This window comes from Carcharhinus amblyrhynchos, chromosome 24 (genome assembly GCF_965287045.1).
Source record: "Carcharhinus amblyrhynchos chromosome 24, sCarAmb.v2.hapA, whole genome shotgun sequence".
NCBI classification, from domain to species: domain Eukaryota; kingdom Metazoa; phylum Chordata; class Chondrichthyes; order Carcharhiniformes; family Carcharhinidae; genus Carcharhinus; species Carcharhinus amblyrhynchos.
In genome coordinates, this window is record NC_137347.1 from 31,787,862 (window position 1) to 31,801,089 (window position 13,228).

General features: G+C 41.3%; 1 protein-coding gene across 4 annotated transcripts in view; it reads right to left on the reverse strand.

The window, feature by feature from the left end:
- LOC145357941 (ribosomal protein S6 kinase 2 alpha-like) overlaps nt 1–4,260 on the reverse strand; it is a 234,951-nt gene extending 230,691 nt beyond the window's left edge. For 3 of the 4 annotated variants that reach the window (XM_080211530.1, XM_080211529.1, XM_080211533.1), the window contains exon 1: nt 3,942–4,260. In XM_080211530.1, the coding sequence (XP_080067656.1) occupies nt 3,942–4,004 (63 nt within the window). In that variant the 5' untranslated portion in view covers nt 4,005–4,260. The remainder of the gene's footprint in view (nt 1–3,941) is intronic. The other variant, XM_080211534.1, reaches the window with a different exon arrangement.
- Nucleotides 4,261–13,228: the final 8,968 nt, after the last annotated feature.

A 13,228-nucleotide genomic window follows, 5' to 3' on the forward strand; every position in this document is an offset into this window, starting at 1 on the left:
CCACTCGTTACAAGTTGCCAACTTGAAAAAGACCATTTACATCTACTCTCGGTGGGATTTTCCAGACACACTCACCCTAAAACTGGAAAATCCCACCTGAACTCTATGGGCCTTTGCATGGTCCACCCCTACGCACTGTGATTCCCGTAGCAGGTGGGATAGGAAAAATCCCTCCTGTTTCCTGTTAGCTAGCCAATGGTCTACCCATGCCAATATGTTACCTTTTACAACACGAGCTCTTAATTTCCACAGAAAACTTAAAGGTAGCACTTTATCAAGTGCCTTCTAAAAATCTAAGCTCATTACATCAGAACATAAGAACTAGGAGCAGGAGTAGATCATGTGGCCCCTCGAGCTTGCTCCACCATTCAAAAAGATAAAGGCTGATCTTTTTGTGGACTCAGCTCCACTTACACACGTGCTCAGCATAACCCCTAATTCCTTTTCAAGAATTTACCTTTGCCTTAAAAACATTCAACAAGGTAGCCTCAACTGCTTCACAGGGTAGGGAATTCCAGATTCACAACCCTTTGCATGAAAAAGTTCCTCCTCACATCAGTCCTAAGTCTGCATATAATTATGCAAAGACTGGTGGCAGTCAGATGACTGGACAGAATGCAAGGAATAGCTCTGTCACCATCTTACAATTATGTGCTTTTTGTTTAAGTTTGATACTATCTCTAACCTTTCTAGTCAACCATGGATTAAGTCCAGTGGGCTTTCTAATTGGAATGTATCTATTCTGTGCATTCTGAAATATCCTCTTAATTGTTTGCTCGTGCACTTCTATTGGCCTATCCCTTGATCTAAATTGCCAATTCATTTTAACTAGCTCAACTTTTATGTGCTCACAACTGCAGTTATTTACATTTAAAAATAGAGTCTCAGGACCCACTTCTTTCCCCCTCAAACTGAATGTAAATTTCAATCACATTATGGCCGCTGCTATCCAGGGGCACCTTCCCTATGAGATTGCTAATTACTCCCATCTTATTGCACAATACTGATCTAGTATAGCCTATCTGGTTGGGTCCAAGGTATATCAAAGGTAACCATGCAGGAGCAGGAAGAAAAACTGCACTTTGGCTACAATTGGATAGATAAGATTAGAATGAGACGAGAATAGTTCCACCCAGCTGCACCATAGCATAGAGGTGTTGAAGGATGGTGTGATCAACCATGCCAAAAGCTGCAGATAGTTCAAAGAAGAACAAGAAAGGACATTCTACCTTTGTCTTGGGGCCTTTGACAAGAACAATTTTGGTTCAGTGTTGGGGTGGAAGCCTCAATGGGTGGATTGAAACACACCCAAACTCCATGTTAGGGTCCTGGATCAGAATCCCAAATTACATTAGGAAGCTAGACTGGACCCCAACAGTTTTTCTAAGTTTGAAAAAATGTGAGGATAGGATGCTTTGCTCCAGGAGTAATTTCATTGACAAATTAGAGATCTCAGATCAAAACAAACTTTATTTAGTGACACAGTTTATCTATAACTCTAACAAATGAAACAACTATATTTAAGAATATTTTAAAAATGAAAAGAAATTCTCATTTCTAATTTATCACTATTTCAGTTCCAGATAAACATTTTCTTACATACTCAAAATTTCCACTTTAAATACAGTTTGCAACCATCTTTATATTTGTTATAAAGATTGTACACAGTCTCAAAGCTTTCAGCAAGATTTTGATTTTCAGAGCAGCTTGCAGATCTGTTTTTAAACAAACCCCAGTCAGAACTCCAAAAGATGTTTCTCTTTGTGACAAATCTAGCTCCTCCCATTAGCCACATCATTACTTGATCCTACCTACCAAAAGCCATATTCCATTCCTTTAATCAAAGCCCCAGGAGACCTTTTCTTATTGTAAAAGAAAGTTCATTAGCTCTTTCTTAGCCAACATTACATGGCTAAAAGGAGCAATCATTCTCCGGCATCTGAGCTGTAAGTTTTCCAGAGACACTGAATGTCTGCAGAATAGAGCTGAATCTGGAAACAGTCCCTTTAAACATTATATATCTATAGCAATAGCACAACATCATCATAGGAAAGGTGGTACAGATTCAAGGACTATAGAGAGAAAAGGGTATTTGGAGATGAAGCGATAATTCATACAGAGAGTGAGATTAGTTATTTTTTTTCCTTGAGAAGAGTTACAGACTTGTTCAGGTGGCACTTTGTTTTCGAATTATGCAAACTCAATTTAACATTAGAACATCCAAACTGGACAATTGAGACTTCATCCAGCACTGTAGGAATCCAATATCAATATCTTGAAACACAGGGCTGCATCATGACACAGTGATTAGCAGTACTACCTCACAGTGTGAAGTACTCAGGTTCAATTCCAGCCTTGGGTGACTGTGTGAAGTTTGCACATCCATGTGTTTCCTCCAGGTGTTTCAATTTCCTTCCATATTCTGAGATGTGCAGGTTAGGTGGAATGGCCCTGCTAAATTGTCCCTTAGTGTCCTAAGATGTATTGATTAGGGGGATTAGCAGGGCAAATATGTGGGGTTACAGGGATTGGATGCTCTGTTGGCGAGGACCAGATGGGCCAAATGACCTCATTCTGCACAATCGGGACGCTGATTCAAGGGCATTTAGTGGATTCGATCCAGTAAGGCTGCAGGTGGCTGCCTTCCTCTCCGACTTACCTTATAAACTATTCTAAACAAGCTGATATTTTTGAAGAATTATATTTCTGGAGTCTGTTGCTTAACTGGATATAATATGCTTAATTATTTTGCTGTCAGTTTGAATACTTGGTTTTTTAAAGAAAATTTTAATGATTGAGCAAGTCATAAAATACTTAATTTTGCTATGTCAGTTTCTAATTTAGAAGTAAACTAATAGTTTATCCATTAGTCGGTTTGGAATAATACTGTCCCAGATCCGATTTCCTCCCCCTATAAAATGTTGGGTCGGTTTCAATATGTTTCTTTCTACTTTTGTTCAACATCCAGCTGTTCATTTTCTAAGCTCTGCTGCTCATCTCCAGAGGATGCAATAAAATTATTCCAGTGCGTTATTTAGCAATTCTGCTCTGGATAAATTTCCTCATCCTGCTGTACACAGTGTATATATGTACATTTCTCATTTGGGATTTCATTCTGCATTAGAAGGGCACCTGTCTTCACGGAATGTTTACCAAATCACTATTTTGATTGGAAAGAAAAGATAATGGGAGAGGAATCTATTTGGTAGCTGTGTTGTGGCGGGGGTGGTTACAAGGTCATAAATGCATTCAATAAAATGTTTATAATGTCATAGGAGCCCTGGTCCTTTTTTCTTGTGTGTCATTCTCATCACAAGCTGGTGCTGCAATGTGACACAATCCATGTCACTGTACTTGCCAAATGAAACGGGTTTGCCACACATTTTTTCTCATACAGATGATGTCCCTTTAAAGATGTAAATATGTCTTAAAACTTAACAATTCCCAACATTATTGAGTCAGCTAAATCCAAAGTTAGAGACAGTCAGCGCACAAAATTACACAAAGAAGGTAGGGTAACAAAGCATGTAACTGCTAAGCGTACGATCCCTCCAGGTTTGTTTTGAGTCATCATTATTACCACGGTGTGGCAACATAACGAGCATTTACAATGCCATCGGTAACAGGATTGCTATTTTGCGGACTCGATCCTCTACTCGATAAATTTCAATTGCGTCCCGAATCGTACTTCATTAGACTGTGGTTTCAGTAAATTCCCTCGTTGCGAAGTGTGAGGGTTCATTGAAACACACCCTTCAAGTTGAGAGGAAATTCCCTCAACATAGATCATTCACACTGCAGCTTCTCGGGTCAGCTCACTTCATCCTGACCCGGTTTAAAAGCATCGCGCGTGTCTCCCCCCCGCAACAACAATCGACATTTCCCTGCCGGGCGTGTTTATATTCCCTCCATACGGTTAATTTCCCGCTGCAAATATTTACCTCGGTCTCCAGGTGAACCAGGTCCACTTTGGGCCAAGGACCAGCTAACTGTGCCAACGGCATCCTACGACCGGCTGAGGAAACGGGACGAAAGGCGAATGAATCCCTTGTCAGGCTGTTGTTTCCGGAGAGAGTTATCCCGCTCTGGCTGGGCTCTGACTAGGAGTGGGTGCGGTGAGAGGTCTGTGCATACAGGACTGGTGCCTGATCACTCTATCCCGCCCGCCGAGTGAGACGAGGAACGCTCCGGGTCCCGTGCGCGCTCTCTCGCTCTTCCCTATGCGCGAGCTCCGATCACCAACCGCCGCTCAGCTCCAGCTCTCTCGCGCCTGCCACCCAGGATCGCCACGCGCCCTCGACGTCATCGCGTCGGGCGACATCCGTACGAGTTGCCATAGCTCGGCGCGAAGCGGTGGTGAGGGAGCGAAGGCAAAGGTACAGACGCTGGTGTGTGTGTGTTTAAATTTCACTTTGGGTTTAAGGGCCGCGCGGTGACTAACACTGCTGCCTCACAGTGCCAGCGACCCAGGTTCGATTCACGGCTTGGGTCACTGTCTGTGTGGAGTTTGCACGTTCTCCCCGTGACTGCGTGGGTTTCCTCCAGGTGCTGCGCTTTCCTCCCACAGCCCGAAGATGTGCGGATTAGGTGGATTGGCCATATTAAATTGCCCCCTGTAGTGTCAGGGGGGCTAGCTATGGTAAATGCATGGAGTCATGGGGGTAGTGGTTGGTGCAGACTCGATGGGCTGAATGGCCTTCTTCTGTACTGTAGGATTCTATAATTATCACAGAAACTCTGGTAAGTGGCACATTGATTAGCACTGCTGCCTCACAGTGCCAAGGACATGGGTTTGATTCCGGCTTGGGTTACTGTGCGAGTCTGCAGGATCTCCCTGTGTCTGTGGGTTTCCTCCGGGTACTCCGGTTTCCACCCAAAGTCCAAAAGACGAGCTGGTTAGGTGCATTGGCTGTGCTAAATTCTCCCTCAGTCTATCAGAACAGACGCCAGGGGATTTTCACAGTAACTTAGTTGCAGAGTTAAATAAACTTAAACTGATATCTGTGCCAATTCTTTGAAAGACAAATCACAATTAGTCTTACTCTCCTGCAACCTCGTTTTAATCAACTTCATGTCTAATTACCTTTTAAAAATTTTGTAGAATGTGTTTTTTTTAAAATCAACCTTTTTTATTGGTACCTAATTGTAATCAAAAAAACTAGTTCAAATTAAGTCCAATCCCCACGAGGGTACAAACTAGATCCAAGCTGACAAGACAAAAACAAAATTTTTAATTCATTCAATGGGCATCACTGGCCTGCATTTATTGCCCATCCCTACATTGCATCCCATCTTGGGCTTGATCAAACAAGATCCAAGCTGACAATATGAGGCATTGAACCCCTTTGATCTAATACTTTATCTTAGATGGCTTTGAAAGATTGCATTAGGTAAAGCTTTGGTTTAACCTCATTGGCTACCCTGATGCTTTATTCTACCCTACCTTGAGCAAACCACAATCTCAGGCGTCAACACACCCCAAGTGCAATGCGCTAGCCTCATCCTGCTTGATCATGGTTTCAATCCTGCCAGGTCTTAACCTTGAGTGTGAAGAAATTTCTCCACATTCCTATCTGGTTATTTTGCCAATTACTTTAGATCAATGGCCTCTGCTTGCTGACTCACTTGCCTGTGAAAATAATTTCTTCATATCTGCTCAACTGAAATGTACAATATGGAATATCTCTTCAGTCTTCCCTGCTCTAAGAACAGCAACAACTTATCTTTATATAGGGTCTTTAACATAAAAAAGTCTCAAGGTAATTCACTGGAGTGTTATAAAGCAAAGTATGACTTCAAGTTTACAGAGGGCGTAATGTGACAGACCAGCCAGGAGTGTGTTGGGATGGGGAACAAAAGCAGAAAATGCTGGAAAATCTCAACAGGTCTGATAGCATCTGTGGAGAGAGAATAGAGCCAACATTTTGATTCAGGATGACCCTTCATCAGAGCTGGTTGGGAGTGTGTTTGGATTGCTTGGAGAGAAAGGCCTGTGTGCATGAGGTTTGCCATAATCCTGACATCTGATGCCATCCTTTACATATAAAAGCTTGAGAGCAGAAGCCACTTCAGCCATCATTTGGAAAGTAGTGTCAGGACTAGGCAGCTGAAGCTGAGTGGATTTTCATAGCTGTAAGTATGCCAGTGATTGTAAGAAAAAGCAGAGAATAATTAAGACTTTAGGCTGTAAATTTTCACAGGATATTGATTGTTGGGTGACTAAGTATGGATTTGAACATGCTAGTACCTGCTCCTATGAAGGGAAATTTGAGAGTAAATTGGAAGCTTTTCCAGAAAGAGAAAAAAGAGAAACTTACTCTTAAAAAAATTATTGACATATTAGAAGCTCTGAGATTATTAATCATCAGTTTGAAGAGTGTTAATGAGCGCACTGATGAGGGTTTGTACAGCAACAGTCAAGGCCTTAAGTGCAAGACAGTAGAGAAAAGGAAGAAACTTAGTGGCCAGCGGAAAGATCAAAGCCAGAATAAGGATCTAAATATTGTGGAGGACACTATGTGAAAGAAAAACAAACATGTCCAGTGTGGTGTCAAACACCATGAGCTTCACAGATTTGTGCAAAGTTGCTCAAAGTGATGACCCAAAAACAAAACGGTCAAAGATAAAGTTAAGGCTATATGAAGGAACACTGCTCACCCCAGGAGGATCAGCTAAGCTGAGAACCAATGCAACAAGAAGAAAGAAGATTTGAAGTTCTGAATAGTAGACAATAAGAAAAATCCACTCATCACAGCTGAAACAAGCCAAAGAACTTGGACTAATAACATTCCTTTCCCCACAACCCCCCCACCCACCCACAATACCAGAAGAGGTTTGCAGTGTTTTGAACCGCACAAAGCCAGTCAGGTCTTGAGGTCTGTCCTGTGAATATTATCTTGAAGTAAATGAGACTGTGAGATCAAGTCAGTACCTTTCCAGGGGAGTTCCAGCTTTTTTTAACAATTTGTGGGATATTGGAGTTACTGGCTGGGCAGCATTTATTGCCCGTCCCTAGTTCCCCTTGGAGGAAAGTTGAGACTTAACCACATTGCTGCAGCTCTGGAGTCACATGTAGGCCAGACTGGGTAAGGACGGCAGATTTCCTTCCCTAAAGGATATTAGTGAACGAAATGGTTGTTCCGACAATCATTTCATGGTCATTAGTAGATTTTTTTATTGAATTCAAATTTCCACCATCTGCCACGGTAGGATTCAACCCAGGTCCTCAGAACGTTAGCTGTGTTTCTGGATTAATAGTCTAGCAATAATACCACTAGGCCATTGCCTTGCCTTGGTGGGCAGTCAGCCCTGTCTGAAAGTTGAGATACAAGAACTTGAAAAGATGGGAGTAATTGGGAAATTAACAACTCCTATAAACAGGATTAGGAGCATAGTATCAGTGAAAAAACCCAGGCAGCTGAGAGTGTGTATTGATCTGAAGGACCTAAATAAAGCTTTGAAGAAATCTCTTTACCCATGCCAACCATTGAAGAAAGTTTGTTGCAGTTTTCCATGGAAAAGGTGTTTATTACTCCACAGCAAGGGGGATGGATGCTAGCAAATGAAGTTCAATGAAATCTGGAGTTTCTTGATATTGCTCTGGACACTAAGTGGGAGGTACAGATTGTTGCTTATGCCATCTGGATTTAAGAACATAAGAACATAAGAAATAGGAGCAGGAGTAGGCCATCTGGCCCTTCGAGCCTGCCCCGCCATTCAATAAGATCATGGCTGATCTGTCGTGGCTCAGTTCCACTTTCCCGCCCTCTCCCCATAACCCTTAATCCCCTCTCTTATCAAAAACCCATCAACCCGCTTCTTAAAAATATTTAGCGAGGCAGCCTCCACCACTTCAACGGGCAGAGAATTCCAGAGATTCACCACCCTTTGAGTGAAGAAGTTCCTCCTCAACTCCGTTCTAAACCGCCCCCCCTTTATCTTGAGGCTGTGCCCCCTAGTCCTACTGTCTTTTTTGAGCGGGAAGAGTCTCTCCACCTCTATCCTATCCATCCCATTCATCATCTTATACGTCTCAATGAGATCTCCCCTCATTCTTCTAAACTCTAACGAGTACAAGCCTAGTTTATTCAGCCTCTCCTCATAGCTCAACCCCCTCAACTCCGGTATCAGCCTAGTAAACCTCCTCTGCACTCCCTCCAAGGCCAAAATATCCTTGCGCAGGTGCGGTGCCCAAAACTGCACACAGTACTCCAGCTGCGGCCTCACCAATGCCCTATACAGCTGCAGCAAGACCTCCCTACTTTTATATTCAATCCCCCTCACGATGAAGGCCAGCATCCCATTCGCCTTCCTGACCACCTGCTGCACCTGCAGGCTGGGTTTTTGCGACTCATGCACAAGGACCCCGAGGTCCCTCTGCACCGTCGCCACGTAAGTAATAGTCCTTCCTACCATTCTACTGCTCTGGAAAAGTATCAATGCTAACAGCATAAAATCATCAGTGATCTTCCAGGAATGGAAGTGATTATGGATCTGTGAATTTAATAGATTTGTAGATATGATGAAAAATGCCATTGCAGAATCTAATAAGACTGCTAGAGAGAGCTTGCAGCATGAACTTGAAGCTGAACAAAAAAATTCAGTTGAAGATGACAAAAATCATGTGCTGACAATGAAATGAGTTCTCCCTCATCCTGATGAGGTGACAGGTGTAGTAGAGATGCAGCAACCAACTGCTGTTAAGGCAGTCCAACAATTTGTGGATTTGTAATTAACTAGCCAAGTTCTTGCCCAATTTATCATCAAAGTATGAACATCCTACATAAGCCCACTACAAAGGATGTTCAGTGACATTGGGACACAGAACAAGAAGCAGCCTTCACTCCCATCGAGCAATTAGTGATGTCAACGGCAGTGCTGAGGTGCTATGATGAAGTCATTCTGTAGTGTGATGGCAGTAAGACAGGACTTGGAGCATCCTTCGTGCAACAAGGATGACCAGTTGGATTTGCATCAAGTGTTAACACAAACTGAATGCATAGATTGAGAAAGAGTGCCTGGCTATTATCTTTGGTTGGGTGCATTTTTAATAAGTATCCATTTAATTGTGCTTGTGTAATTGTTTCTGACTGATTTGACAACAAGGAAAAAGGATTTCTGAGATGCTACACTGGGTTACTCAAACCAATACAGTTTTATTTACAAAGTACTGCCTGATTGAAGTCCTACATGGGAAAAAGATAAAAACTTGTGTATGCCTCTGCTGACGTCACTACTCACAGAGATGCAGTGCTTTACAATACGTAGCACATTTGGAGGAGATAAAGTGACGGCAGAGTCTGACCACAACCCACTTCAAAGCATCTTTCACAAACCACTTTACCAACTCCAAAGTATCTGCAATGGATGTTGAGCAGTGAAATCAAAGACCACATCAGCCAGTGTAATGCTTATAATGAACACCATCAAGCTAAAGAGCCACTCATGACATCCCTGTCAAACCCATGGAGGAATCTTGCAGTACACCTCTTCATTCTCTTTGGAACTAATTTAGCTAATTACAGTTGACCACTGTTTTAAATAATGGAAGTTAAACCACAAGTAGATCCAGCAGCAGTACAAAGCCGTAGTAAAGTGGAGAAAGACACATCATTAAGACCTGGATAATTGCTAAACTGGGCTACTTGTGTCATGCTGCACCCAAATTACCTTTCCAAAAGCTTAAAATGACTGAAACCAGAACTTGTATCAGGAGTGAGTGACAAGATCAAAGTAAAAAAACAGACAAATTTAATTTTAATAATTCTGAGGAAACATTGCCAAAGCTCTTGGAGTTGGAGACCAGTCAAAGATGCAAAAATTCAACACTCTCAACAAAAGTCAAGGCACTTGGCAATTTGAAACCTGTGTAGAGAGGTTGTCACCTAAATTGTACATGGTAAAAGTGGATAACCAGTGTCGTAATTGTAAACATATAAATGTGCAACTGGCAAAGCTGCACCTTCACAACAGACAGTTGATGGGGAAGTGTGATTTTGCCAACCGCACAAGGAACTGAACAAGCATTGGTCCCAGAGGTCAGCGGATCTGGGCAACAATTATCACAGCAGCAATACTTAACGTAGCTAAGATATTCCCTGGAAGGGCATAATTTCCTCTAGATGAACAGTCAATAACAACCTGCACACATACCAATAAAATACCTGAATATATTTGTCTAAGAACAAATTAAGTAGGACAGACCAGAATGAACAAATAGAATTTCCTATAGGTGTGTGCTGATTTTCATTGTAGATGTTATATGCTCATGACTCTCAACTACAAATGATAGCATAGGCAGGTTGTTTCTACAAATAGGGGATGCTTGGAGAAGTGCTTTGGTCCACATGGCATGCCATAGTCATGTGACCTTTTATAGTATTGGTGTATAAAGCTTGAAAGCCAAAAATCATTTCATCCATTACTTGGAACAGAATAGTCGAGTCTGGAGGTAACAAAGGCATGAACGAAGGTTTCAGTAGCAGATGAGCTAAGGCAGGTCAAGTCGGGCTTTGCTGTGGAGGTAGAAATAGACAGCCTTGGAGGTGGCATGAATGAGGTCAGAAGCTCATCAAAGGTTCAAATATGACATCAAGGTTGTGAACAGATTGGTTTAATCTCTAATTATTGCCAATGAGAGGGACAGAGTCAATAGTTGGGGAATAGAGTTTGAAACAAAGACCAAAAAGAAACACCTCAGAATAATTAATTAGAGGAAATCTTTTGCTTATCCAGTACTGAATGTCAGATAAATTGGGTTATTTAGCATCAGTGGTGGAGTCAAGAGAGGCGATGGTGAGGTAGAACTGGGTGTCATCAATGTACATGTAAAAGAAAGCTGTGCTTTCCAATGATGCCTCTGAATGGCGGAATGTAGGAGCAAGACAAGAGCTTGGAGAAGCTGAAGGAAATGGTATGGGACCAAGAAGAGAAGCCATTGCAAGTGATTCTCTCCTACAATTAGATAGATAAGAATGGAACTAGATAAGAATTGCCCATGCAGCTGAATGACAATGGAAAGGATGCATATGATCAACCATACCAAAGATTGACAAAGGTTTAACATTATCATAATCACAGAATGTAATTTTTGACTTTAAGAGTTGTTTGATACTGCGGCAGGTGCAGAAGCCTGATTGGAGGCATTCAAATGTGGAGTTCCAGGAAAAGTGAGAACTGATTTAGGAGGTGACAAAACGTTCAAGGATTTGGGTGATAGAATTTGCAAGTAGAGTGGGTTCAATACATTTTTTTTGAGGAGAGGGATGATGACAACAGTTTTAAAGGAAAGAAGGACACCTGAAGAAAGAGAATCATTTACAATACTCACTAACGTGACCTGGTGGGGAAAGTTAGTAGTTTAGAGGGATTAGGAGAACAATTCCCATCTCTCCATACACCTGAATTGCTCCAATATCTGACTCAGGACCCAACCCATAGACTGACTGGCATCTGGGACTCAGCCAACAGTAATTGACACATGGTTTATTGGGTTACATAGTTTGTGAAATCAAATTGCTCCTAACACAAAAGACCTGTAACTATCAGTGCTGCAGCCTACGCACAATTCAAATGCTCCCTCTACAATCACTTCAAAAAAGCACGATCCATAATTGGCATTGTTGACACTTTCAATGGGCAAATGGATATAGAACAAAAATTCACACTTTCATGACCATTCTTCACAACATTCTGGTGTCAAAGAATCCAGCAGTGTGCCTATAAGAAATGTTGGCATATGCTATCACTGGTGCCACTGCAGTATTATGCAATATTTACCTTGCACAGTCCATTTGATGGATTTGCTGACTATGTCATTAATTGAACGAACAGAAACCCATCTTGAAGCGATTTCCTCAACCCCACCATAGGAAGTACAGCTGCTGCAGCAATATACAACTTGCAGCCTTTGAGACATTATTGATTTGCTGTAGGCTGCCGAATGTTTCTGGTTCTTGAAGTCCTCAATCTCCCCGTTCATACTAGGAATGCAGTTTTCACATAGCACAGATGTTCCCCAGCAATTTTGACTTTTTAACAGCTGTTTCACAGTTGTTCTGTGTTACCATTGGTGCTAAGGAATCCAGTCTGCATTATAAACAGAATGCATTCCGCTTGGAGTCAAGCCAAAACAGAGCTTGAAACTGTTCTGATTATATAAACTCCTCTGTTAATTTCAAGTTCTGCTCAATTACCCTATTTATCCCCCTTTCTTTTTGAGACGTTGTTCCATTCTCCAGCACGTCCTTAGCCTCATTAAATACAGCTATTAAAAATGTGACAATGGAGTTCATGCTTTGCCTGTGGTATTCAATTTAGTTTCAGTATTGCTGCTTTAATATAGTGGAACACCATTCAATTAACGTTCAAAAATATAGACTAAACAGCCCTGTTGGTGCCACTTGACAGTGTAGCTGCATGGGGCCCCTCTAGTCTATGGTAAGATACTAATCAAGTGAGACAGGCATTTGTCACATTGCATGTTATTGATTTTTCATTGCTAACATTATGTCTAATGCAAAAAATTGTGAAAACAACTCAGTAAGTTATCTTTGGCATTAATGTAGTAATTTGTTAGAATTAAGTAGATGGGATATTGATACATTTTGATTTTTTTTAAAAAACTGCAGCAATAATCATTGCATCATTTCCCTGTTGTAACTGGCTGCAGGACATTTGACCAGGATAACTTACAATTTGAGCCTGGATGATTACAATATACACTAATCTATCTACTTCAGACTGCTGATCAGGAAAAGGAAAATTCTACAAACCATTAGCATTATGCAACTCTGCTATTTTCCTTGAGGCTTACAGCCAGTGACCTTACTCGTCGCTCAAAAGTTACAGTAAACAGTGAGGCTTTAACATTGAAACGATAAAGGAAATAAATAAATAAACTGAACAATCAGCCATTACGTAACTGTGTTAAATATCCTCTGACTCATAGCTAATGTTAAGAATAAGGTCTTATAATGCATACTTTGGCACACACAGCTAGTATGAAGCATTTCACTTCAATGTTTGTATACTATATTAAAGAATGGCACAGATTATAAACGAAGATTTATTAATTTTATAGATTTTTGAAAAATTATTAGAAACTTTTTAAGAGATTCATTTAACAATCTCTGCTGTATTCGGTGAAGAGTTGCAATTTCGAACTAATCTGAAAAAGTCGTTTATAATAATAATCTGGAATGAAAGAGGTGGAGAATGTGAGAATCAC